The sequence below is a fragment of the Protomyctophum parallelum genome (assembly GCF_964188405.1).
Source record: "Protomyctophum parallelum genome assembly, chromosome: 11".
NCBI classification, from domain to species: Eukaryota; Metazoa; Chordata; class Actinopteri; order Myctophiformes; family Myctophidae; genus Protomyctophum; species Protomyctophum parallelum.
The window spans coordinates 24,792,456-24,820,293 of NC_139707.1; the positions used below are offsets into that span (position 1 = coordinate 24,792,456).

Sequence of the window (27,838 nt, forward strand, 5' to 3'; positions counted from 1 at the left end):
GAGGGGGGTTGGGGAGGGGCAAGGGGGACTGCGGGATGAATTTATCAGACATAGAAACAGAGTTATCCCACCCTTTCACGCATACCGCACACACACGCACGCACACACACACACACACACACACACACACACACACACACACACACACACACACACACACACACACACACACAGAGAGAGATACTTGTACACAACCACACACCTTAGGGCTCTAAAGCACACTCATCTGTTTCTATTGACGTATACAAGTTGTGGTATTAAAGAGGACGACAGGAGAGGAATCACTTACACACACACACACACGCACACACACACACACACACACACACACACACACACACACACACACACAATTATAGTATACTATGTCTTTCTCTTTATTGCTTTCTTTCTCCTATCTTTCTCTCTCATCTCACACTGCGCACACGCGCGCGCGCACACACACACACACACACACACACACACACACACACACACACACACAATAATGCGGGGCTAATCGATGAGAGCGATCACAGAGTTGAGAACACACTTAAATGCACACACTCGTCCTCTGTCTTAATCTTTTTATTTCTTCTCCCTCTCTCTTGCTCGCACACACACACACACACACACACACACACACACACACACACACACACACACAGAGAGCCAATGTCCAATCACAGGATAGAGCTGATAGATCAGTGAGAACCAAGTGTTGACAGGACAAGATGGAGAGACATAGTAGAAGGGCGGGGGGTGTCAGAAGTTGCGGTGACAAATGAAAGATGTTCGTAGAATGATACAAGTGAAAGGCAATTGCCTTTTGACAAAAAAGGTAAAAAAGTTCTCAGATATCTCAAGATCACTTGGTAGAGGTTGTGTAGTTACCTTGCCTTGTAGCCTACCTCCAAAGGTGGGTAAGAATTCAAAAATAAATGTTCCATTGACTAGAAGTTGAAGTTGAATATGCTCCTTTATCACATTGTATGGTGAAGAAGCACCTGTTAGCCCTTAAGCCAACTCAACAATGTTGATTCTGACAGTCAGCAAACCCAGTACTGTTTGCATTTTTTTAAACAAAATTTCAACTTCCTATTGATATTTGAATTAGGAAAATACGTACTGGAGTAAATCAACTTTACATTTATATATTTAAAAAAAAAGGAAAAAAAATAAGTGAAACAGCAGCACTTCCATCTCACACCCCGCCTCGTTAGCAAGTCTGTCTCTTGGTTTTCCTCCCAAAAAATCTACCAAAATGTTGCATGATTAAATGTGTTTATAAGTGAAGGCAGTGTGCCAACTCTTTCAATTTGGAATTCCGTCTTCAACACACTCACAGTATCTGTAGCCCACTTCGTACGTCAAGTCAATAGCGGGGATCCGGACAACATAGCTAATATCCAACTTCCTGTGTCTGCATTGCAGTGGGTCCCCTGATTGGCCGATACTGCGGGACCAGGGTCCCTCCGGAGATCCAGTCGTCCACGGGAATCCTGTCCCTGTCCTTCCACACCGACATGGCCGTGGCCAAGGACGGCTTCTCAGCGCGATACAACATGACACACAAGGAAGTCAGCGAGAGTGAGTACAGTCTGATCCTTACTGCATGTACTCCTATGGGCAGCACCTGTTAGCAGGGATGGTTGGGTACGACGGAGGCTATACCGCGTCCCGGTGGGGGCTCCTCACTGGGTACGACGGAGGCTATACCGCGTCCCGGTGGGGGCTCCTCACTGGCAGATGAGTCAGTGGTGACAACACACCTGTGTGGGGAGTAAATAATCGTCATGATGACTAAATTGGGGAGAAAATGCAAATGAACACACATGGGTGGGCCGTCATAATTTATGACAAAACACATAAATATGCAGACAAGATGTCCCTACCCGGACGATATGTTTACCAACCATATTTCGCTCTTCAAACGTTAAATAAACCATCATAAGCAATAAACCTTCTCTCTCCAGCCTGAACATTTTACGACCCAACATATTTCTCTTGAAAACCCCTAAGTAGACTATACAACTTGTGTAGCATTGGAATGCTCAAAATGACATTGTTGCTATATCATTCATGATATTATTTATTCACCTCCTTCCGCGCATGCAGCCTTCCACTGCAGCAACGCGTTCGGTCTGGAGTCGGGCAAGATCACGGACGACCAGATCACGGCCTCCTCGTCGTTCTACGACGCCCGCTGGCTGCCGCGGCAGGCTCGCCTCAACTACGACGACAACGGCTGGACGCCCAACGAGGACAGCAACAAGGAGTACATACAGGTACGCCCGCACGACTCCAATCTGTCTTAGTTTCTCTGAACATTCTTACCGGGTGCACGGTCGAGGACAGTTAACTTTACAAGAAATTCTCAGCACTCACGGACATGTCATTTGGTTTAAGGCAGTTTTTATTCTTTTATAATTCTCACAGTATGCTGCAGAGCAGACAGCACAACGTGGGCAGACGCTAGATACTTTCATCAGAAGCGCTAAAACAGTTCCCTCCGTCCACTGTATCTTTAGCGACGATCTTTAGTGGCGTTTATCTCGGAATTAAAGCTCAGATTGAGGTGATCATACAGAACATCAATGTTTTAGGAGCTCAATAAAAAAACTGCACGCAAAGCAGACTAATGCGCCGTCGGAACTACGAGCGGATCCTAGGTTTAAGTGCTTAAAGGTGCCAGTCATGCCAGCAAGGACTAGGCTATATTATGTTCTTACCACGGCTGGATTAGCACCTCTGAGAGCCCCATGTCACTGAAGCTCGAAGGGCCCCCTTGCACATGCACGTGCAAACCCACGCAAAGCCTTCATTTTGGCCTATTCCCGGCCGCCTACTCCTCCCCAGAGTGGCAGTAACAAACACATTACTTTTATTGTCGAGCCACCTGACCCGCTATGTGTGTGCAGTATGTAAACAAAGCAAAAACCTCCACCTGTGAATGCCAAATCGTTATTTTTTTTATTAAACAAAGAAACTATGAAAAAAACCTGATGAAAGCCATGCTTGAACAATACAAAACAAACAGCCGTGTGGCACTGGTTTTGTTCCCCCTCCCCCCATCCCCGTGTTGATACGGTTCGGGTAATCATTCTACAGCTCTATTTGTGTGTGTGTGTGTGTGTGTGTGTGTGTGTGTGTGTGTGTGTGTGTGCGTGTGTGCGCGTGTGCGTGTGCGTGTGCTGTGCACGCGTGCGCGCACATCGGTATATTAATACCAGGGTTTAGGAGCTCGATGCCAGCGTAAGACATTGTTTCCTGTATTCCATCTTGCTGCCAAACATGTGCCCTCGGTCCGAGTGCCATACCTGAGTTATGGCTCTGTGTGCCATGCGGCGGACAGCTGGTAACGAGTGGGCCCGTTCTCGGGACAGAGGGGGATAAAATAAACACAGCCCACTAAAATGAATGCACACACACACACACACACACACACACACACACACACACAAACATACAACATAATATGTCATATTTCCACACGCTCATAGTAGTTATTTTTTTGGGCCATTCAGGTACGGAGCGTCCTGTGTTGAAATGCACTGCACATCCTGTACACTGTAATATACCACAGTGTCCACTTCACCCATTAGAAAATAATCTGTGTCAGTTTAGATTTTAGTTTTATATATGAAACTCTCTCTCTCTCTTTCTCTCTCTCTCTCTCTCTCTCTCTCTCTCTCTCTCTCTCTCTCTCATAGAGAATCTCATATTAACATTTTTGAAAAATTGTTTGAAAGAAAGATATTGAATAATATCACTCGGGCGACACAGATGCGCGTTCCAGGTCTTAATTGGATAATACTGGGTTAAGTCAGAGAGAGTATCACAGATGAAGGTTTTTAGTGTGTGAGTCAAAGTACAGGCGTGGTGGAGGGACGGCAGTGACAACAGGATGGTCATGATGAGCGAGAGGACAGGCTACTTCCTGTCCTCTTCCTGTCAGGCAGGGACACTGTCCAAGAGGACAGGAAGGAAGCCACGTTTCCACGTCACCCTGCTGCTTCCTGTCCACGTCTTTATACTGTACCTCCCAACGTCTGGAGCTTCTGTCTGTCTGTCTGTTTCAGCTTTCTGTGTTGCTCATTCTGTCTCTCTCTAGTCAGAGTAGTTGTGTTGGGTCACTGCGTTCCACTCTGCCTCTCAGCTGTTCTCCTGTGTTAACACCTAGCAGAGAGAGAGAGAGAGAGACGCACCCGTGTGTGTGTGTGTGTGTGTGTGTGTGTGTGTGTGTGTGTGTGTGTGTGTGTGTGTGTGTGTGTGTGTGTGTGTGTGTGTGTGTGTGAGAGAGAGAGAGTTTGCGTGTGGCAGTGCCCATCTTGACAAACAGCTGTCATAAATGCCAGCATGCCTTCCTCGTCTTGCACTCTTTGGCCTCCACTGACCACCACGTGTGTGTGTGTGCGTGCATGTGTGCGTGCGTGCGTGCATGTGTGCGTGCGTGCGTGTGTTGGTTTTTAGCAGCGTGTGTCTCAGGCATGTGTGTGTGCGTGCAAGCGCGTTTGTGTGTGTGTTGGCCACGTGTGTCAGGCTTAAATCTCTCTCGGGGGTGTTCTGTGATCACACTGTCTTTTCTCTGGCTTTATTATCCTTCTTTCTACTCTTTTCTATTCTGTTAGATTTTATACTATTATCGTGGCTGTCGGGCAGAAACCTATTATCTCCATAATTCTAACTTTATTATATATTTTTCGTAAATTAATGGCCTACTTGATCATACAACAGCGTCACATGAAAGCATCAAAAGTAGCATATACTACAGTAATAAACACTGCATATTGTTGCTGTCGGCACAAAACATAAACCTTTTTGTGAATTAACGCCCTATCCACCTTTAAGCACTAAAAAAGTGTCACACAAAAGACAAAAAGTTAGGGTTAGGGTGTAGGTTTTTGCACGAGAATGGTTTCCATAGAAAACGGTAAAATAAAGTATCATTTGCACGGGTCCGTTTAGACGACAACGGCATTTTCGGGGGTTGAAAAGATATTTGGAGTTCCTAGGATTAGCAATCGCTCCCTCGTCCCACTCATCCTATATGAATACAAATGTAGCGACTAGCGAGCCGCTGCATTGGTGAATGTAAAACATGATGTAAACAAACAGCCTTGTGATAGGCAGTAGAACTGTATAAACGCTGAATAAAAAGTGAGAACGCAACAGGACTGTATATAATACTTGTATGTATAATAATAATAAAGGAACACTTTCGGACAGAACGATATTCTGTCGTTGCTGAACATCGTTGTGTTGTGTCGCGTTGGTGTTGTGTAGTGTAGTGTTGTGTCGTGTTGTGTTGTGTATGGTGTTCCAGTAAGGTGTGTAGTGCAGTGTTGTGTCGTGTTGTGTTGTGTATGGTGTTCCAGTAAGGTGTGTAGTGTAGTGTTGTGTCGTGTTGTGTTGTGTATGGTGTTCCAGTAAGGTGTGTAGTGCAGTGTTGTGTCGTGTTGTGTTGTGTATGGTGTTCCAGTAAGGTGTGTAGTGTAGTGTTGTGTCGTGTTGTGTTGTGTATGGTGTTCCAGTAAGGTGTGTAGTGTAGTGTTGTGTCGTGTTGTGTTGTGTATGGTGTTCCAGTAAGGTGTGTAGTGCAGTGTTGTGTCGTGTTGTGTTGTGTATGGTGTTCCAGTAAGGTGTGTAGTTTGGTGTAGTGTAATCTGATTTCCCAGAAGTTTTATTTTTCGCCACTAGGCGGGCGAGAAAGACTTCTGTGAAAAAAGGACCGTATCCCTGTGAGGGAAGTACGTTGCGCTCAGAATCTGAGCGGACACTCCCCTTTCCGGTCTGAAGCACACCATGCATACCATGAAAATAGTCCGAAGGGAATCCAATTCGAAATTGAATTGTAGTAGGCCACCACCGCTCAAGGAGCAATTGTTTCCCTTCCGTCTTATTTAGATGTAGCGCCCACTCCATGTGGAACCCCCCCCCCTGTCTTTTGATTCGCATTTCATTTGAAACGCAACGCACTGGGCCACGCCCCTGCTGCACAGGATCTGAGGCCAATTTTCCTAGACTAGGTGTAGTGTTGTGTATGGTGTTCCAGTAAGGTGTGTAGTGTAGTGTAGTTTGGTGTAGTGTCGTGTATGGTGTTCCAGTAAGTTGTGTACTGTAGTGTAGTGTAGTTTGGTGTAGTGTCGTGTATGGTGTTCCAGTAAGGTGTGTAGTTTGGTGTATAGTGTCGTGTATGGTGTTCCAGTAAGGTGTGTAGTTTGGTGTATAGTGTCGTGTATGGTGTTCCAGTAAGGTGTGTAGTGTATAGTGTATTGTAGTGTAGTGTTGTGTAGTGTAGTTTGCTGTAGTGTCGTGTATGGTGTTCCAGTAAGGTGTGTAGTGTATAGTGTATTGTAGTGTAGTGTTGTGTAGTGTAGTTTGCTGTCGTGTCGTGTATGGTGTTCCAGTAAGGTGTGTAGTGTATAGTGTATTGTAGTGTAGTGTTGTGTAGTGTAGTTTAGTGTAGTGTCGTGTATGGTGTTCCAGTAAGGTGTGTAGTGTATAGTGTATTGTAGTGTAGTGTTGTGTAGTGTAGTTTGCTGTAGTGTCGTGTATGGTGTTCCAGTAAGGTGTGTAGTGTATAGTGTATTGTAGTGTAGTGTTGTGTAGTGTAGTTTAGTGTAGTGTCGTGTATGGTGTTCCAGTAAGGTGTGTAGTTGCGAACGCAGTGAGCCACTTACTATGACAGCAAGGGCTAAATGTCTGTGTGTGTGTGTGTGTGTGTGTGTGTGTGTGTGTCACGCTGTTACACCACCCGCCCGCCACCAGAGGGCGCAGCTGTAGCACACACACACACACACACACACACACACACACACACACACACACACAGGGCGCAGCTGTAACACACACACACACACACACACACACACACACACACAGGGCGCAGCTGTAACACACACACACACACACACACACACACACAACCACACACACACGAGCTGCGTTCGCTTCACGCGTTTGCGCGTCTTACTTGTGTATAGTGTATTGTAGTGTAGTGTTGTGTAGTGTAGTTTGCTGTAGTGTCGTGTATGGTGTTCCAGTAAGGTGTGTAGTGTATAGTGTATTGTAGTGTAGTGTTGTGTAGTGTAGTTTAGTGTAGTGTCGTGTATGGTGTTCCAGTAAGGTGTGTAGTGTATAGTGTATTGTAGTGTAGTGTTGTGTAGTGTAGTTTGCTGTCGTGTCGTGTATGGTGTTCCAGTAAGGTGTGTAGTGTATAGTGTATTGTAGTGTAGTGTTGTGTAGTGTAGTTTAGTGTAGTGTCGTGTATGGTGTTCCAGTAAGGTGTGTAGTGTATAGTGTATTGTAGTGTAGTGTTGTGTAGTGTAGTTTGCTGTAGTGTCGTGTATGGTGTTCCAGTAAGGTGTGTAGTGTATAGTGTATTGTAGTGTAGTGTTGTGTAGTGTAGTTTAGTGTAGTGTCGTGTATGGTGTTCCAGTAAGGTGTGTAGTTGCGAACGCAGTGAGCCACTTACTATGACAGCAAGGGCTAAATGTCTGTGTGTGTGTGTGTGTGTGTGTGTGTGTGTGTGTGTGTGTCACGCTGTTACACCACCCGCCCGCCACCAGAGGGCGCAGCTGTAGCACACACACACACACACACACACACACACACACACACACACACACACAGGGCGCAGCTGTAACACACACACACACACACACACACACACACACACACAGGGCGCAGCTGTAACACACACACACACACACACACACACACACACAACCACACACACACGAGCTGCGTTCGCTTCACGCGTTTGCGCGTCTTACTTGTGTATAGTGTATTGTAGTGTAGTGTTGTGTAGTGTAGTTTGCTGTAGTGTCGTGTATGGTGTTCCAGTAAGGTGTGTAGTGTATAGTGTATTGTAGTGTAGTGTTGTGTAGTGTAGTTTAGTGTAGTGTCGTGTATGGTGTTCCAGTAAGGTGTGTAGTGTATAGTGTATTGTAGTGTAGTGTTGTGTAGTGTAGTTTGCTGTAGTGTCGTGTATGGTGTTCCAGTAAGGTGTGTAGTGTATAGTGTATTGTAGTGTAGTGTTGTGTAGTGTAGTTTGCTGTAGTGTCGTGTATGGTGTTCCAGTAAGGTGTGTAGTGTATAGTGTATTGTAGTGTAGTGTTGTGTAGTGTAGTTTGCTGTAGTGTCGTGTATGGTGTTCCAGTAAGGTGTGTAGTGTATAGTGTATTGTAGTGTAGTGTTGTGTAGTGTAGTTTGCTGTAGTGTCGTGTATGGTGTTCCAGTAAGGTGTGTAGTGTATAGTGTATTGTAGTGTAGTGTTGTGTAGTGTAGTTTAGTGTAGTGTCGTGTATGGTGTTCCAGTAAGGTGTGGCGCAGATTGATGATGCGAGCGGTGCTGGCGGTGCTGTGATTCTAACAGCTGTGTGATTGATGAGGAACCTTCCCAGGGAATACTCACTTAGCAAACTCTCTCTCTCTCTCTCTCTCTCTCTCTCTCTCTCTCTCTCTCTCTCTCTTCTCTCTCTCTGTCTCTCTCTCTCTCTCCTTCTCTAGCCCACTCTCTCTTTCTCGCTCCGTCTCTCTCTCTTACTCTCTGATTCTCGCTCTTTATGTGCTTCCACTCCCTCCTAATTTCTAATCTGTTCATCTGTCTTGTCCTTCCTCAGCTCTCTCTCTCTCTCTCTCTCTCTCTCTCTCTCTCTCTCTCTCTCTCTCTCTCTCTCTCTCTCTCTCTCTCTCTCTCTCAGTCCTCACCCCCAAGCCTTCTCCTTTCCCTCTCTTCCTCTCTTCTGTTCCGGGCTATTGATTACTTGTCTAGGTGGGTCCCTGTCTGGCCCTGTGAGAGTGTGTGTGTACTGTGCGTGTGTGTGTGTGTGTGTGTGTGTGTGTGTGTGTGTGTGTGTGTGTGTGTGTGTGTGTGTGTGTGTGTGCTTGTGTGCGTGCGTGCGTGCGTGCGCGCGATGTAATCTAAAACACCTGTCTCGCTGACAGATAACAAACGCAGCATTTTACCTCGCCCTGTTTTCTACTATACCTCAGCATGCACACACACGCACGCACACGCACACACACACACACACACACACACACACACACACACACACACACACACACACATGGACAGAGGATGAGAGAGCGAGAAGCAGCGGTTCAGACAATAAAGATCTGATCTCACACACCTCATCTACTCTCTGTCATAAAGATCTGATCTCACACACCTCATCTACTCTCTGTCATAAAGATCTGATCTCACACACCTCATCTACTCTCTGTCATAAAGATCTGATCTCACACACCTCATCTACTCTCTGTCATAAAGATCTGATCTCACACACCTCATCTACTCTCTGTCATAAAGATCTGATCTCACACACCTCATCTACTCTCTGTCATAAAGATCTGATCTCACACACGTCATCTACTCTCTGTCATTACCGCTCCGCCCTCTTGATTTACTCCCCTCTAAATGGACCTGATCTCCTTAAAGCTGCAATCCGGAATCTAGAGTTTAATGAATGCAATATATTACTTTAACCACTTGAGCCCTGCAGCATTCATATTCTGTGTGGAACAGGAGCCAGGCAAACATAGTCCATCTACAAGCTTGCACTGTGCTTGTAGATCGGCTAATTTGTGGTGGAGTTTAAGGGAAATAACAGTCCAGTCGATACTAAGTCTAGACTTTAATAGAGCGCTCAAATGACACATGACGGCTCATTTAGCATGGTTGTTAATTCATTCTGTTTGTTACAAATTCTGACCTTTATTCTCGTTTTAAATGACTGATGGTTTTACTGCAGTTCTGTAATACATGATAATTAAACCTTAACAGTCCTTAACAAGTGACCGTGTGTTAAGCAAACAGATAATTTAATTGTTTTTTTTTGTTTTTATACACCTAATCGTAAAACTGAAATCCTAACATATGCTAGCCACGCTGCCAGTGGTGACTGAGCAAAAATAGAAAGAAAGTGGCATGCTAAGCACGTATAGCGTTACCGTCTGCAAAATGGATAGGGAGGTGATTATGGCTATTGTATGAGGGGACATTAAAATGAGCCCTGGGTCAGTACTATCGATCAGAGAGAGAGATAGAGAGAGAGAGGTGAGCTTGGAAGGTGAGAGATGGACGCGGATCAGCTCAGGCACGTGTTTGTGCGTTCGTGCGTGTGCGTTCTACTGTATGTTCTTTGTGTGTGTGTGCGCGTGTGCGTTCTACTGTATGTTCTTTGTGTGTGTGTGCGTGTGCGAGTGCATTCGAGTGTGTGTCAGCAGCAGTGGGACAGAGGTCAATTCTGCTTCAAATGAACATATTATGAAGGATGAGACTTTGCAGTAATAATGACAGCCCCTCTCTCTCCCTCTCCCCCCCTCTCTCTCTCTCTCTCCCTCTCCCCCCCCCCCCTCTCTCTCCCTCCCCCCCTTCTCTCTCTCTCTCTCTCTCTCTCTCTCTCTCGCCCCTGCAGGTGGACCTCCACGTGCTGAAGGTGCTGACGGGCGTGGCCACGCAGGGCGCCGTCTCCAAGGAGACACAGAAGTCCTACTACGTCCAGACCTTCAAGCTGGAGGTCAGCACCAACGGAGAGGACTGGATGGTCTACAGGCACGGCAAGAACCACAAGGTACGCACGCACACACACACATGCACGCACGCACACTCTCACAGTACCACACACACACACTGGAGGCTAGCATCAACGGAGAGGACTGGATGGTCTACACTAGACATGGCAAGAACCACAAGGTATAGGACTAGACACCGCACACACACGCGAGGCACTCCCTCTCACACACGCGCACACACGTGTTACCGCACCCATGGAAGCAGTTTCCACTGACCACTAATGACAGCCACAAGGTATTTGCACACACACACACACACACACCGCAGAATCATTCCATCGCCGTTCCACTGGCTTCAGCAAAGCCTTTACGATCCCACCAGATTCCTTGCCTGCATCGTCTCCGTCGCCGGGTGGAAAAAACGGATCCAAATTCAGAAGTAGCAGATCTGTGCTCGTAGATCGTCTAATTTTGATGCTTTTCGTGTGACGGCGTAGGATCATCAAGTAGGGCGTTACTTTACGGGGGGGAAAGTTAGAATATGGACGGTGAGTTTTCTTCCCCAACAGCAACGCATATACAGTACAAGCGGTGCGTAATGCCATGCACAGCCTTCTCGTGCAACTCCAATGATATGGAGGAGGAGGGAGGGAGGGAGGGAGGGGAGGCTGTTCCATCTGGTTCCCATTCCCACTGTGGTCACACAGCTCAGCCCACTCTGCTGCACCACAGCCCTTAGACTGGGTTCTGGTTCTGTGCTGGCTGCGATGGGAGGAGGTGTGAAGGCATGAGGCCTCATCATCACCCATACGCACTGGCTGCAGTTTGTGTGTGTGTGCGTGCGTGCGTGCGTGCATGTGTGCGTTTTGTCCTGTGGTCTTTACATCAGGACTGACTGGCTTTCTCTATTACAGTGGTTCTTGTGGGGGGGGGGAATTAAAAAACTTCAGTGCACAATGCAAGGAATAAATACATTCGCCATGTATCCGAAGGAAGTCTGATCCAATCACTTTTAGATTTCTCCAGTTTAATCCTGAGTTTAAGTTTTGTTGTGTTCAAGATCTGATTTTAGGCATGTTTAAGCCTCCAGGAAAATCCGTGTTGAGGTTCTTAATCCACTGTTTTTCATTAAAACGTCTTTGTCCTACTGTCCAGTTGGGATTGTGTTGAAGTCGCATTTTAGAGCTTCAATGCCGTGAGCCATGAAATGTTGCACAAATCTTGTGGTTGTCTTTTTTGCATTGTTAATATTGTATCTGTGTTGTCCCAGCATTGTACCTATTGTTTTACCCGTTTCTCCGACATATTGTAAACCACATTTTCACATGTGATTAAATAAATGCAGTTGTTGTTTAATCTCCAACATGCGTTTTGTAGTTCTATTTTTGACTAATTGTTTGGGTTTGAAGTATTCTGGTCCCTGGCGTGCTGGTGTGTTGATTTCTTTTAGCTTGCTGTGTACTAGATAATCTTTAAGGTTTTTGTTTTTTTCTGTAGGCCGATATAATTTTATAATCTTTTAGAAGATCATTCGTTCGGTTCTCAAAATTCCTTTTTATTCTGTTGTTGGCTAGTGTGCTCTGTGTTGAATAACTGGTTATCAGGGCCAATTTAGGGCCTGGATCCCGCACTCTTATTTCTAAGAAGGTATTTTGAGCTTTCGGGAGGAATGTCCTAGTGTATCCTCTTAGTCTGAGAGCATTAAATAGAGTTTTACAAGCTATTTTGAAATCACTTCTTTGCGTGCAAATCCTATGGAATCTTAGTAGTTGTGATTTGACTATCGCTGTGTAGGAGTGTGCCGGGTGGAATGACGTTTTGTGTAATAGGGCGTGAGTGTCTGTTTCTTTAAAGAATACTTTTAAGTCTAGTTTAGTTTCCCATTTGTGTTAAAGTTTGGGCCCTTGAAGATTGTTACATCAAGAAAGTCAATCCTTTCTGTGTGTGTCACATATTTTATCGTTATGGATCTATGATGGCTATTTAAAACATCAATAAATTCCTGGAATTCTTCTTTGGTATGTTCCCATATTCCAAATATATCATCCAGGAATCTATAGTAATGTGTCTGTTTAAGTCTGCATTTTTCTAGGGCTGTCTGTTCCCATATGCTCATGTAAATGTTTGCATAAGATGGTGCAAATCTCTTTCCCATGGCCATCCCTTTGATTTGTAAATATAACTTGTTGTTAAAGAAAAAATCATTCTAGGTTAGATTTAAGTCTAGTAATTGGAGTAATTCCTCCTCTGGTCGATTTGTGTCTGGGTATTTACTAAAGACTTCTTTAACTGCTTGTAGCCCTGCTTCTGTCTCAATGTTTGTGTAGAGGCTGTCTATATCTATCGAAAACAGAAAGGCCTCCTTTCTTACTATAATAGCTTTAATTTTGTCCACAAAATCGTAAGTGTCTTTTATAAAACTGGGGTGTTTTATCGACAGTGGGTTCAGGAAATATTCAATAAACTCTGCTGTCTGATAAGTCTCACTGCCACAGTCCGACACAATTGGTCTCCCGGGTGGAATTTCATATGGTATTGTCCATGAATCCGGGCTTTTGTGTATTTTTGGTAAAAGATAAAATATTCTGGCTCGTGGGCTGTCCTGTCCTTGTTGTTGTTTGGCATTTATGTGCTTTTTCCCCCTCAGTCTGTTTACGATGGCTTTGGCCCTTACAGCTGTCTGTATGTAAATTGGTTGGTCTAATTGCCTATAATGATCCTGATTGTTGAGCTGTCTCTCACCTTCTAACAGGTATTGGTGTCTGTCCATAATTACTATGCAGGAGCCTTTGTCTGCTGGCTTGATTACGATTTGTTTGTTGTTGATTAGTTCCCTAAGTGCCCTGGTTTGTTCTGTTGTGAGATTATCTTTTTCCTTAAGGTGTCCCGGTATGCGTTTTACCGTATTCATGTCCTTCTAGATTAGTTGTTTAAGGCTGTTTGGGAGCACCGTCTCTGCAGGTTCCCAGTTTGATGCTTTTCGTGTGACGGCGTAGGATCATCAAGTAGGGCGTTACTTTACGGGGGGGAAAGTTAGAATATGGACGGTGAGTTTTCTTCCCCAACAGCAACGCATATACAGTACAAGCGGTGCGTAATGCCATGCACAGCCTTCTCGTGCAACTCCAATGATATGGAGGAGGAGGGAGGGAGGGAGGGGAGGCTGTTCCATCTGGTTCCCATTCCCACTGTGGTCACACAGCTCAGCCCACTCTGCTGCACCACAGCCCTTAGACTGGGTTCTGGTTCTGTGCTGGCTGCGATGGGAGGAGGTGTGAAGGCATGAGGCCTCATCATCACCCATACGCACTGGCTGCAGTTTGTGTGTGCGTGCGTGCGTGCATGTGTGCGTTTTGTCCTGTGGTCTTTACATCAGGACTGACTGGCTTTCTCTATTACAGTGGTTCTTGTGGGGGGGTGGTCCCCAGACCATTAGCTTCATGGGGGGGGGGTCCCCAGACCATTAGCTTCATGTGCAGCATTAACTCAACAGTAAACAAAGTGTCTACAGGCTATCTGCACATTTGTAAAGTGACAATTTAACGTTTGTAAAGTGACTTTTAACTTTAACTTTTTGTAATACCAAATTGGCCTAGCAGTGCGAGGCGTTGTTAGTTTGGCCATCTGTGGAAACCGAGTCTAACAAAAAAATGCTTGTCAGGATGCCAGTTCAAATATTATTATTTTGGGTGGTCGCGGTATGAACTGTTTGGGAACCCTTGCTCTATTAGACACGTGTCGTGCACTGTTAACACATCTTCAACCTGCTATCAGTATTTTGCAGATTCATCACAACGTCACAACATTACAACATCACATGACAAAAGATTAGATGGTTCATTACTTTGTCACAACTCACAAGCTACCGTATATTATATATTTCTGTTATTCTTTCTCTCTCTCTCTTTCTCTTTCTATTCTGGAAGTGTAACGAGAGAGGCAGTTTAGCCATTTTTCCTTCCTTTGTGAACTACAGCTCCCATAAGACCTCGGTAGACGTCCAGACTCACTCTGAGATGTGATTGATGGAGAAAACACAAAGAGGGGGAAAGGGTTCTGAAAATGAGAGACGAGGGGATAGAAACCATTGTGAACCATAAGAACCCTGCACTTCACAGAGAGAACCTCTTCTTAAGATCTGGTTCATTTAAAACACATACTGGGAGATATTTCACAAAACACATACTGGGAGATATTTCATTAAACACATACTGGGAGATATTTAGGGCTACACACACCGTCTGCGAACGCCGCGCGTCAAAACAGCCGCCTCCGTTATTTTCAATGAACCTATCGCACACCGGCGGCGTCCGACGCCTCGCCTGACGCTCCGATAGAAACCAGTTCTATTTTCCAGGCGTTACCGCGCGGCTGCGCACCTGGTGTGTGTTGGGCTTTTCACTAAACTGGGAGATATTTCACTAAACACATACTGGGAGATATTTCACTAAACACATACTGGGAGATATTTCACAACGATATTTTTTTTAGACATGACTAAATCGGTACGTTGACTCATTAAAATCAAATCAGTCATCTAATCAGTGGAAATAAAACGTCGGGTTTGAAGTTAATATACCCCCCCTGTGCTTTAATAAGCACCCCAGTGTCAGGCAATCAACTTAGTATTCATATGATTCATCTATCAATCAACGGCAATTTAAGTTCACATTTAATTAAATGAAAAGACCCCTTTTTGCTACGAATCAAAACGACAATAACAATAGTGGTGTAAAGTAACTAAGTACATTTACTCAAATACTGTACTTAAGGTCAGTGCAGTATATTTTTTACTTCTACTCCACTACATTTATTTTACAACTTTAGTTCAGCCCTACATTTCGGCCATTTGAAAATTGTGACGTAGGCCTACTTGTAGATCTGCTATTTTCAAATGATTTTTTTCATACATTTGCGAACTCGGAATGGGACATTCTGTATATTTAGTACTTTTTCCTGGATAAGAATAGCTCACATCACACATCAGGAGTAGGAGTCATGCACCTGAACAACACCACCTGGACTAATGGTTAGTGTTGCTTTTCATAATAATCCTCCTGGATTCCCCTTAGAACCCTGGAAAGCTGCTCCACAGCCGCCCACTTAGGGAGATGGCGATAGGGAGTGTGTGAGAGCGTGCGTGTGTGTGCAGTAATCCGTTGGTTCTACTCCATAGAGACCTTTCTTTTTTACCTACTGTAAGTATTAATACCACAATGTAGAAATACTCTGTTACAAGTCAAAAGTCCATCAATCAAAACTGACTTCAGTAAAAGTGTGTGTGTGTGTGTGTGCACGCCCGTCTGTGTGCGTCTGTGCGTGTGTGCGCGTGCGATGCTAGGTTATAAATCACTCTTCTAAAGATCCTTGACAGAGCATTTGTGTGGCATGAAGAAATGCTGTCTGTGCACACAGCGTTATAAAGACATACATGCTTTTGATACTGTTTAATACAATACATTTTATGTTTGAGACCTGTATGCAGGCAGAGACTTCCATCCATCCATCCATCCATCCAGGCATCCATCCAGGCATCCATCCATACATCCATCCATCCACCCACCCACCCACCCACCCATCCATCCATCCATCCACCCACCCACCCACCCATCCATCCATCCATCCATCCATCCATCCACCCACCCACCCACCCACCCACCCATCCATCCATCCATCCATCCACCCACCCACCCACCCATCCATCCACCCACCCACCCATCCACCCACCCACCCATCCATCCATCCACCCTTTTATATTCTTATCTCCCCTTGAATAACTTTGTCTGTCCATTCCTCCCTCATCCACTTGACATCTTCATTCACTCCCTCCTGTCACTTTCTCCCTAAAAAATCTCTCCCACCCCCCTCCCATCTCTCTCTCTCTCTCTCTCTCTCTCTCTCTCTCTCTCTCTCTCTCTCTCTCTCTCTCCTCCCTCCCCAGGGTGTGTCTGAGAAAGTCATCACATTTAGACAGGCCAATTTATGATGTTTGTGCAAATGGAACATTATGGCACGCTTACAGTGAGGGTCTGGTGTGTGCGTGCACGCACGTGTGCGTTTGGCAGAATGTGTGGTGTCGGTGTTTAGGGGCCTACACTAAGGAATGAGAATGTGTAAGAAGAACAAAAAAAAACAAATGGAGCCAAATGGGGAGTCAACGTGTGCACAATCTGCACATGAATGCATGTACACGCATGCAAGTATAGGTATAAATATTTGCCACAATTATACAGTATTAGACGAGCAAATGTACACACATATTGTTGCTTTCTTTGTCAGAGTTAGGCCTACATGGTCCATCCTGTGACATCTGTCTTACATCTGTAGGATACATCCAAGGGACACGGCCACTCTCACACTCAACACTCACACACACACACACACACGCTTGCGCACACACGCTTGCGCACGCACACACACACACACACACACACACACACACACACACACACACACACACACACACACACACACACACACGTTGACACACAAAACTGCCTTTCAGACATCTGTAATCCAGCTCAGAGAGAGAGGGGTATTGTCACACAACGTGATGGTGATTTGTGCGATCTGTAATGTGTTTGATAATGCCATTAAACGGGCAGCACTGAAACCAGATGGAACACATGGAAAACCCTCGTCCGCTCACGTAAACCGCAGAGTGGAGAGAGAGGAACCCACCCGGGTATTGCAGGTATAGGCATACGTATCGGTTTACGCGCCGCGCCAAAAGCTACACATTGACAGTGGTGGAAAGTAACTAAGTATATTTACTTAAGCACTGCACTTGAGTAACATTTGAGGTGCTTTTACTTTACCGGAGTATTTCCAATTTCCAATAGTTTTACTTCTACTCTACTACTTCACAGATCTAAATATATCACTTTTTCTCCACTACATTTATTTGAAAGCCTTAGTTATACTTGTTAGTTTGTAGATTTTGATTATTATTACAAAACATTAATTAACCACTCGAAACCATTTGAAAATGATGATCTACAATGCATCACATCGCAACTCATTGTGAGCTTGTAGATCTGCTATTTTCAAAAGATTTGTATACATTTGAACAGTTGAAACGGGACATCCTGTATAATGAGTACTTTTACTTTAAGTTAATTCCGATGCCAATACTTAATTTTACTCAAGTACATATTGAATTCCGGATTTTACTTATTTTACTTCTATATTTCAGTATTGATATTTTTACTTTTCTCCACACCTGCACATTGATGCACAGATTGCACACACCTGCGGAGAGAGAGGAAGAGAGACACAGAGAGAGTGATGAGGAGAGAGAGTGGAAGTGACAGCGGCTGGGAGGAGGGAGGGAGGGAGGGAGGGAGGGGGGACGGGACGGAGGGAGGGGTGGATTCCCACAAGCAACAGCCTTTTACCTTTTTTTTCCTTTTTTTTTTACAACTTAAACCTGGCATTCCTGTTTAGAGCACGTCGTTATAGGCGAAAACCAGAAAAAACTTGAACATTTTTCAAAATCGTTTTTGCAGAATAGGGCGTTAAATAACAAAATCAATGTTGCAATAAAGTCTCTCACCTCCCTTTGTCCTTTTGGTGAAGAAAGATAATATTTCTTTACCGTGCGTGCGCCCATTTATAACTTTGAATTTGTCTCCGATCTCTTTATTTCTTTGGAGGTTTCAGGCATTCTGTTCTGGATATACCTGTAGACTTAAGGCCGATTCGAAAAATTCCTTCTAAATCCTGACTTAAGTTTTCTGAAAAACGTAGGTCATTAAAAAAATAGCAAAACATTATGTTGCTACGCTATATACTGTACATAGCAACAATTACCCCAAAAGGGGTTCCTGTCTGGAAAGAAAGGGTAAAAAAAACCCCACAAAACAACCCATCGTAAATGGGTTCATCGCATACGGAGATTCTGCTTCCCCGTTTGATTGGCACTTCATCGAATGAGTTTGACTGGAATTGCGTTCATCTGTGTGCAGGTCAGATGGCAACTTCCCTCTCCTCGCCATTGTAGCATTTTTTGCTACAAGGGGAGCAAATTGACAGCAGCCCCGCCGTATTCTTTATTCAGGTTTTTTGGATGACCCCAGGGGGTGGTGGGGGGCCCTCTTGATGAGCGACACCTTGTCTGAGTTTGCCGTTGTCGGGGCCCGGAGGAGGACTGGTAACTCGCCGCTGCCTTTTCGGAGGTATGCCGTACCACTTCAACCACTTGACATTGTAACGAGGTACAACATGTCCTATAGTAGGGCCTCTTAACAAGGCGCTGCAGGCTGGCTGGGTGGGTGGGTGGCGCGGGGCCATTACTGCTCTGGAGCCCTGCCAAGGAAAACCTACTGGTAACGTCTTCATTGAGGGGGACGGATGGACAGACGGACAGACAGACAAGTCAGAGAAAGAAAAGAAAAGAAAAGAAAAAACTGACAGCTTAAACGGAACATCAGAGTGACAGAGGGTGTCAGTTTCAGGTCAACCAATGAAGCGGAGGCAGAGATGAGCCGAGGGAGAGACACGGGAAGGTGGACGCCGTGGGGAGATGAGAAAATAGAGGAGATGGAGGGAGGAGAGGAGAGGGTCATTGCATGAGGGAACCCACTGAGCGAGAGATGGGAGGAGAGCCAGGGAGCAAATGTTCACAGGGGAGCAAATGGAGGGAGGAGGGAGGAGAGGAGAGGAGAGGAGAGGAGAGGAGAGGAGAGGAGAGGAGAGGAGAGGAGAGGAGAGGAGAGGAGAGGAGAGGAGAGGAGAGGAGAGGAGAGGAGAGGAGAGGAGAGGAGGAATAATGAGAGTAGCAGAGACGGGTGTTGACCACAAATCCCTGCGGGCAGATCTGAGGGCCCACAAACACACTCTCTGGCTCGATGCCACCAGAGAGAGAGAGAGAGAGAGAGAGACAGACAGAGAGGTGAAGGAAAAACAGGAGCTAGAGGTCAATGTATAGTAGGAGAGAGAGAGACGGACAAGGGTAAAGAGGAGACATTACGACGCTACTTTAGGTGTACTCTTTCCGAAGTGAATGGACTTGGTTGATTGATACACACACACAAACATTTTGCAAACACTTGGGGACATAATCTTAACTGTAACCGATCTAAAACATTTGCCTAACTGTAAGATAGATACAGATAGGTTAGGATGTAGAAGGCGAAGGTGTGGATCTGCTCATGAACAGCTGTCCATGGCACACTAAACGACCCCAAGAATGACAAACACTGCAGGGCATTTAGTTTGGGATGATACAAACACTGCCAACTGCCACGCGTGCGTGCGTGGGTGGTCATCTGGCTTCGACTCGGCCTCTCCGAAGCCCCCCCACTGGGGGAGTGCACGGAGCAACACCCGGCCAGTCTCTCCCCGTCCGTTGGGAGTGTGTGTGTGTCCTAGTGTGATGAAATGAGAGGAGATGGAGGGAAGGGGCAGTTTACTATTTTATAACTCACACACGCACGCACGCACGCACACACAGACACACGAAAACAGACACAGCACGGACATTTGAATAATTCAGTGTGTCTGTGCTGGCCCTCGCAGAGATGTGACTGACTATGTCCCACTGGCTCGGAACAGGAACTCTCACAAAGCCGCATGCACGCACACAAACACAGCTACAAACACAACAGAGCAACATAACTGCACAAACTTGCCCATAGACAAAGCATAATTAGGATTAGGATCTCTCTCTGTGGCCTATACTATACTGTGGGAACAGTATACTTTGTACCTTCATTATCACCATTGTAGTAGCTTGCATCTCTCTCTCTCTCTCTTTCTCTCCCTCTCTCTCTGACACACACATGTTCACGTACACAGAAGCAGGTGCAGGGGAAAATACATGTTTATGTAGTTGTGGCAGTCAAACTAGTTAATCCACCTAGGCCAGGTGCATGCGTGCGTGCGTGTAAAGGTGATCATCGGTTCATTGCACATGATTCCTGGCATTGACTTACTTCATCACTTAGCAACACGTAGCAACACCTGAACTGGACAGATACCATCTCATCTCTCTCTCTCTCTCTCTCTCTCTCTCTCTCTCTCTCTCTCTCTCTCTCTCTCTTTGTGTGTCACTCTCAACCGTTTGTCTGTTTCTCTTCCTCGCTCATTCGACTCTACTGTCTCCCTTTCTCACACACACACACACACACACACACACACACACACACACACACACACACACACACACACACACACACACACACACACAACGCACACACACACACACACACACACACACACACACACACACACACACACACACACACACACACACACACACAGTCACACACACACACACACACACACACACACACACACACACACACACACACACACACACACACACACACACACACACACACACACACACAGTATAACCTGAGCCCTTTGCAGGTGTTGTCCATTAGTAGATTAGTGTTGATGCTCTTCACAACGAGTCTAGCAGCTGTTAACAGCGTCTCCCAGGTATCCGCTTACAAGCCTCTCACAGTATGTGTTCAGTTCACACACAACGGCCCTGAGAACCAGGAGGGTCAGGTCACTTTCGGTCCAATCAATTTCAAACGTAAACAGGCTCGGTGTAATTCCATTCTCTAACGACTGGTGATTTGTTCTCATCGACCTGCCCGTTAATGCATGGTGCGCTGTTTGACCGTCCAGCTGCGCTCTCTGGCTGAGTCTCGTACCGCGTGTTCCATGATAGGCCTTGATGGTTCAGTCGCTGCACCGCTGGCCAAAGCAAACTCTTTGTACAAACATCAACATGCAGGTCCAGGGACCCCCAGGGGTCATTGAGGTGTTGTTACAGCCAGGGACCCCCAGGGGTCATTGAGGGGTTGTTACAGCCAGGGACCCCCAGGGGTCATTGAGGGGTTGTTACAGCCAGGGACCCCCAGGGGTCATTGAGGGGTTGTTACAGCCAGGGACCCCCAGGGGTCATTGAGGGGTTGTTACAGCCAGGGACCCCCAGGGGTCATTGAGGGGTTGTTACAGCCAGGGACCCCCAGGGGTCATTGAGGGGTTGTTACAGCCAGGGACCCCCAGGGGTCATTGAGGGGTTGTTCCAGCCAGGGACCCCCAGGGGTCATTGAGGGGTTGTTACAGCCAGGGACCCCCAGGGGTCATTGAGGGGTTGTTACAGCCAGGGACCCCCAGGGGTCATTGAGGGGTTGTTACAGCCAGGGACCCCCAGGGGTCATTGAGGGGTTGTTCCAGCCAGGGCGTCCCCAGCCAGCAAAACGGGGAACCGTTTAAACCTATTTTAGTTGTTTAGTTATGTTGACAAATCTTCTCTTTTGGTTATTCAAATGGGGATTAGCGTCAATTGTCAAATGAGTTTCAATTTCAATATGACAATGTTTGAACCACTGATAAAAACAGGATTCAGGATTATTTCCGCCACTACTGTGATATCAATTTTGAGTCCATCTGCTGGTCTGCATGTTTGTTGGCAGGATTTAATGGATTTGCACAGAATGCACATATTAATCTGGTTTTCAGATTGTTTTGCTTTTCCAGATTTTTACTGAGCACGACACCAGCATGCACGCAACCGAGCATAAGCGAGGCTCAGGCTGGTCACTATCTAAGCCTTAGATAGTGACACAGCCTTAGATTTTAAGGCTTTGTTGATGCATTCTTTTAAGTCTACTGGAGGGATCGCTGAGGGTTCATGTCAGAGTGGAGGGCACAGAAGTTCTGTGTCTACTGAGTGACTTGTAACACTGCAGCTTACAATGAACCAAGATTCCAGAGATATGGGCTTAAAGTGTCAATGAACCGCATGTCTTACTCTCTCATACATGCCATGGACACTATACACCATGTCCGACTATATGGCTGAGTGTGTCTCAGGGAATGTTCTATGTATGTACCAGGGGAAATCAGCCTTAACCCCACACCCCCCCCCCCCACTCCCCCTGCCCCTTCCCCACAGCCCAACTCTCCCAAAGTCCCTCAGAGCGAGACTTCATAATTACACTTTACACACGCACACACACACACACACACACACACACACACACACACACACACACACACACTTTTACGGTCACAATCCCATTAAGACTTTCGGAGCCTTTAGGCATTTTTTCTATCATCTTACTGCCTGCCCGTTTCGCCGGTGTCAAGGGCATTGTAAAGGGCGTCGGTCGAGCGGTGCTGACTTTGTTGTGAGTTCTGACACCCCCCCCCACCGTGACAGAGGGGTCACTGGTTCCAATCCCCCCTGACGGCCCCGCCGGTCATGGCTGTCTCTCTGCGGGACGGAAACCCGTTTCGCCCTTCATCCTGTCACCTCCTCTGTAAGGGCTCTTATGATGCCGTTTCGGATGTGGAAGAGGGAGGTGCTCGTGTGTGCGTGTGTTTACACGCACGCACGCACGCGTGCATACTCACAAGGCCGATGAATGAGTACCCAAGCAAATAATTGCGAGGCCTTTGGCTCTATTTTGTAGGATTTAGCCCCTTGTTTGCGAAAAATCTGCTTGGTACTCATATTCTGTTGAGCACTGGTGTGTAGAGAGAGAGAGAGAGAGAGAGAGAGGCTTTAGACTTGGAACTGTTACTGTTTCATCACTTAAACCCTATATCGTCTCTGTCGGGTGGATACCTCATATGTCCAAAGTCCGATATTGGGTTTAAAAGTGTTTCAACTGGTCAGGCCAATGAGATATCGGCAAATACAGAGCTGGAATGAGACAAACATTTGGCCTGGACATTTTCGCGAGATTTGGCCCAGACCAGCACACCAGGCATATGCCTGGTACGTCCTGTGGCCAATCCAGGCCTGGGCAAATAAGTGATATTACACTAGTTGTAAATAGTAAGGGCAGTACACGCTCAAGCTGCTTTTGATGCTTTTGTTTTGTATGATCAGGTAGGGCGTTAATGTACGGAAAAACACATACAGTTAGAATATGGAGATGAGAGGTTTCTTTTTTTTTACTATACATTTTTATCCCACGATTTTGTAACCCAGTTTTCTTTTCACCCAGTGCCAATTATCTAATGTAATCCTGGGCGCTACACTTCCTCTGCCAACCTGGGGGGGCAGCAGACTGACCTCATGCCTCCTTCTATGCATGAGGAGTCCAAGCTGCTTCTTTTCACCTGACAGAGGGGAATTTCCCCGGCCGGACGTAGCGCGTGGAAGGGACACGTTATTCCGACCAGTTCCTTTCCCCTCCATCAGGCGCCCCGGCTGGCCAGGGGGAGGTAGTTTTAGAGACCAGGATTACGGCATGTTTTTGTGATGGTATCTACCCTAGGGGACACGGGGAGAACATGCAAACTCCACACAGAAAGGCCCTATCGCCAACCCCCACCTCGGGTATGGGCACTGATGACGCGGAGGAGGGAACACGCCACCAGTGCCCACAGCGTCCCCAGCTGGAATCGAACCCAGGACCTTCTAGCTGTGAGGCGACAGCACTACCAACTATGCCACTGTGCCCCGTTGAGATGAGATGAGAGGTTTCTACCCGAACAGCCATACAGTACATTGTCATAGAACGATTAGCAAAAGTAGCCAATCTAGATGTGAGCTGGTGTAGATCAGCTGTTTTCACTACTTTCAAATGTGCTCACATTTGTTTTAAATATAAAAAGATGTTGAAAATCTGTTTCCTATCATGAGAAATATAGGGACGCCGGGTTGAAAGTGATTTCGAAAACTTTGAAGCCTCACGAGAGAGAGAGAGAGAGAGAGAGAGAGAGAGATAGAGAGAGAGGGGGGGGGGGGGCATGCAGACATCTTCTTCTTTTGAGGAAGCAGACGAGAAGAGGAGGAGAGAGGAAGAGAGGAAGAGGAGGAGAGAGGAAGAGCGATGGCGGGGGAAATGGACCCCCGCTGTGTGTCTCTGTGGTGGGTCCAACACAGATGACAGTCACACAGACAGATACAGTCAGCTACTGTAGGCATGCAGAGATAAGGATATGGCTGGGTGTCAAGAGAGTGCTTGCGGCTGTGTGTGTGTGTGTGTGCGTGCTTGTGTGCACTCATTTTATTTTTATCTGTAAAAAGTGAGTAAGTGCGTCAGTGTGTGTGATGTGTGTGGGTGTGGATGGCAGGAGTATTAGGCCGTGATGAGTGTGTGTGTGTGTGTGTGTGTGTGTGTGTGTGTGTGTGTGTGTGTGTGTGTGTGTGTGTGTGTGTGTGTGTGTGTGTGTGTGTGTGTGTGTGTGTGTGTGTGTGTGTGTGTGTGTGTGTGTGTGTGTGTGTGTGTGTGTGTGTACACGTGCGTGCATTGGGATTGTGCTTCCAGCTATACATTGTGCTGGGTGACAGGGCATGTTTTTCTTTTTTCCTGTGTGCATGGTGGATTTTGTCTGCGTGCGTGTGTACATGCGTGCGTGCACTGGTTACATGGTTATGTGAAAAGGATGTGAGAATTGGGTACTCTCCCACACACTTACACCCATGATATATTACACAATGCCTGGCCTCAGATCCTGTGTGTGTGTGTGTGTGTGTGTGTGGGGGGGGGGGGGGTGAACTTTTCCCCTCATCTTTTCCTTTGTGGACAGATAAATCCAGACTCTCGTCGACATATATGTGTGTGTGTGTATGTTTGTGTTCTCCCTGGCAGATCAAAGCCAGGCGCACTGAAGCCCCCAACCCCCCAAAACACACACACACACGCACACGCACACGCACATCAAAGCAACACAAAAAACCCTCATAAAGCTTTTATGCTTTAATGCCTTCCTCATATCGAAATATCGAAATGTGTTTATACTATCGCGTCTGACGGTTGGAAACCTCATATGTCCATAAGTGTTACTGTTCAGGATTCACATTGAAAAGCAGAGCTTTTTATGCTTTTGTCTGACGCTGCGCTATATGATCGAGTAGGGCGTTTATATGTTTATAAAAACCACACCCGTGTGAACTGAGCGGTGCAACTATACTTGTATTGTGGTACTGCACTGTATGTAGTCTGTACTGTACTGTACTGTACTGTACTGTACTGTACTGTACTGTACTGTACTGTACTGTACTGTACTGTACTGTACTGTACTGTACTGTACTGTACTGTACTATTGTAATAGTTATAGTGGTTATAGCTCAACAGCACCACTTGAAGGTAGGTCACCCAGTGGTATTGCAGCTGTTCCTACTCCAAACAGAGATACTGTAGGGACATAGGCCAGTCATTGGAGCGGTGTGCACTGCTCAAAAACACACAAAATGTTATGGAGTTAAGAGGTTTCTGCCAGACAGCAATGATATCTGATCTCTCTCTCTCTCTCTCTCTCTCTCTCTCTCTCTCTCTCTAGGTGTTCCATGCCAACACGGACCCCACGGAGGTGGTCCTGAACCGGATCCCACAGCCGGTGCTGGCTCGCTTCGTGAGGATCAGACCCCAGACGTGGAAGAACGGCATCGCTCTGCGCTTCGAACTCTACGGCTGTCAGATCACTGGTAAGTAAAAAACAAACCTACTTAAAAAAGAGCTGCTTAAATGCCCTACATTTGAAATCCGATCTAACCATTGCTTTTACCCCTGTTTAAAAAGTCCCTGAGTCGCTGAACTTAACCAAAAGGGCTATTTGAATCTGGAGTATAGACTTTTGGTTCGAGACCACTGGACCAGGTTTGGCTAAATCTAAAGTCTGGGGCCCTTGGGACCTTCTATACCCTTATGAAAACTTATGAGCTCATGTCATTGTGGGAACTCAGCAAATGTTGGTCCGCGAGTCTTTTGAGTCATGACCCATAGGTTAGAAAAATAATGAACATACTCCCTCCTCTCTCTCTCTCTCTCTCTCTCTCCCTCTCTCTCTCTATCTCTCTCTCTCTACTCCAACATGACCCATCCATGAGGAACATGAGAGAGCTTTGGATGTGATTACTGTAGGGCTCCCTTAGATCTGACCAAGATCAACATACAGTATATAACCTATTATATCCATATCCTTGCTGTCGGCAGGAAACCTTGTATGTCTAAAACCGTTTTAATTGCTATTTTAGAAAAAACTTTTTAAAATAGTCAAAATTGCCAATGTATATTTTATACTAGCTTGCGACGCATTTTGAGCTTGTAGATCTGCTATCTCCACTACTTTTGTGTGTGTCTTGTGTGATGAAGCAAGGCATTAATTAAAAAAAAGTAAAAAGTTGAAATATTGAGATATTATATATATATATATATATTTCTGCCAAACAGCAACGATATTACGCCTATAGAAACCTTACATTATAATCATAATAATAACAATAAGCTTCTTTGTAAACTCACTCATTTACAAACAAACAGAACAATAATCCATGTAATAATAACAATAATAATAATAATAATCATAAGAAGAATAAGAACAATAATAACAATAATAACAATAACAGTACAGTACACAGGACTACAGTACAGTACATTACAGTACAGAACAAAGAAGTACAGAACAAAGAAGTACAGTACAGTACAGTACACATGACTACAGTACAGTACAAAGAAGTACAGTACAGTACAGTACAGAAGAGAACAGTACAGAGGACAACATTACAGTACAGTGCAATACTAAGGAGTACAGTACAGTACAGCACTCGCATCGCCCTCCCGCTATTGCATTCTTCCCATTTGCGACGCATCGCGCTAGGATTCTAGTATATATATATATATATATATATATATATATATCATTTTTTTAAATGTAGGAAAAGAAAATGGGATTTTGAATTGGTCCGTGACCCACAAATGGGTCCAGACCCACTGTTTGGGAACCAGTGCTTTAGCTCCACTACAGAACAGTGACACACACACACACACACACACGCACACGCACGCGCGCACACACACACGTCGTGCACACACACAGACAGTAATATAATAACGTGGGTGTGATGTGTGGGTGATTACATCAGAGCGAGTAACAGCCTCTCGGCTTTCATCTGCAGCCCAGGCAAACAAACACAATTTCCAGCAGCATAATCAGCTCAATAACTATAAATAGATACAACCTAATTAGACTGTCTGCAATTGTCTCTGTGCGAGCGAGCGTGTGTGTTGTGTGATGGTCAGCGCGCACGCATGTGTGTGTGTGTGTGTGTGTGGGCGTGCTTACGCGTACGCACATGTCCTACATCACTGTACCATTATTAGGTTAGAGGCTCTCTGTGCTGCCATTGAGGGGACAGATATGCTCTTATCGTCGAGGACCATTTCAGCACCCACACAATCACAACCACAATGTGTGCGTGCGGGCGGGCGTGTGTGCGGGCAGGCGGGCGCGTGAGAGAGAGAGAGAGAGAGAGAGGCTCTGTTGTGCCACAGGTGATGTTCAACAGTTACCCCCCCCTTAAGTAATGTTTTACTTAAGTAAAAGTATCAATACTGCAATGTAGAGCTACTCCGTT

General features: G+C 45.9%; 1 protein-coding gene across 1 annotated transcript in view; it reads left to right on the plus strand.

The window, feature by feature from the left end:
- LOC310866936 (neuropilin-2-like) overlaps positions 1–27,838 on the plus strand; it is a 130,907-nt gene that overhangs the window by 43,039 nt on the left and 60,030 nt on the right. The window contains exons 4-7 of the mRNA XM_083776731.1: positions 1,414–1,569; positions 2,098–2,267; positions 10,407–10,562; positions 25,765–25,909. Of these exons, the coding sequence (XP_083632857.1) occupies positions 1,414–1,569; positions 2,098–2,267; positions 10,407–10,562; positions 25,765–25,909 (627 nt within the window). The remainder of the gene's footprint in view (positions 1–1,413; positions 1,570–2,097; positions 2,268–10,406; positions 10,563–25,764; positions 25,910–27,838) is intronic.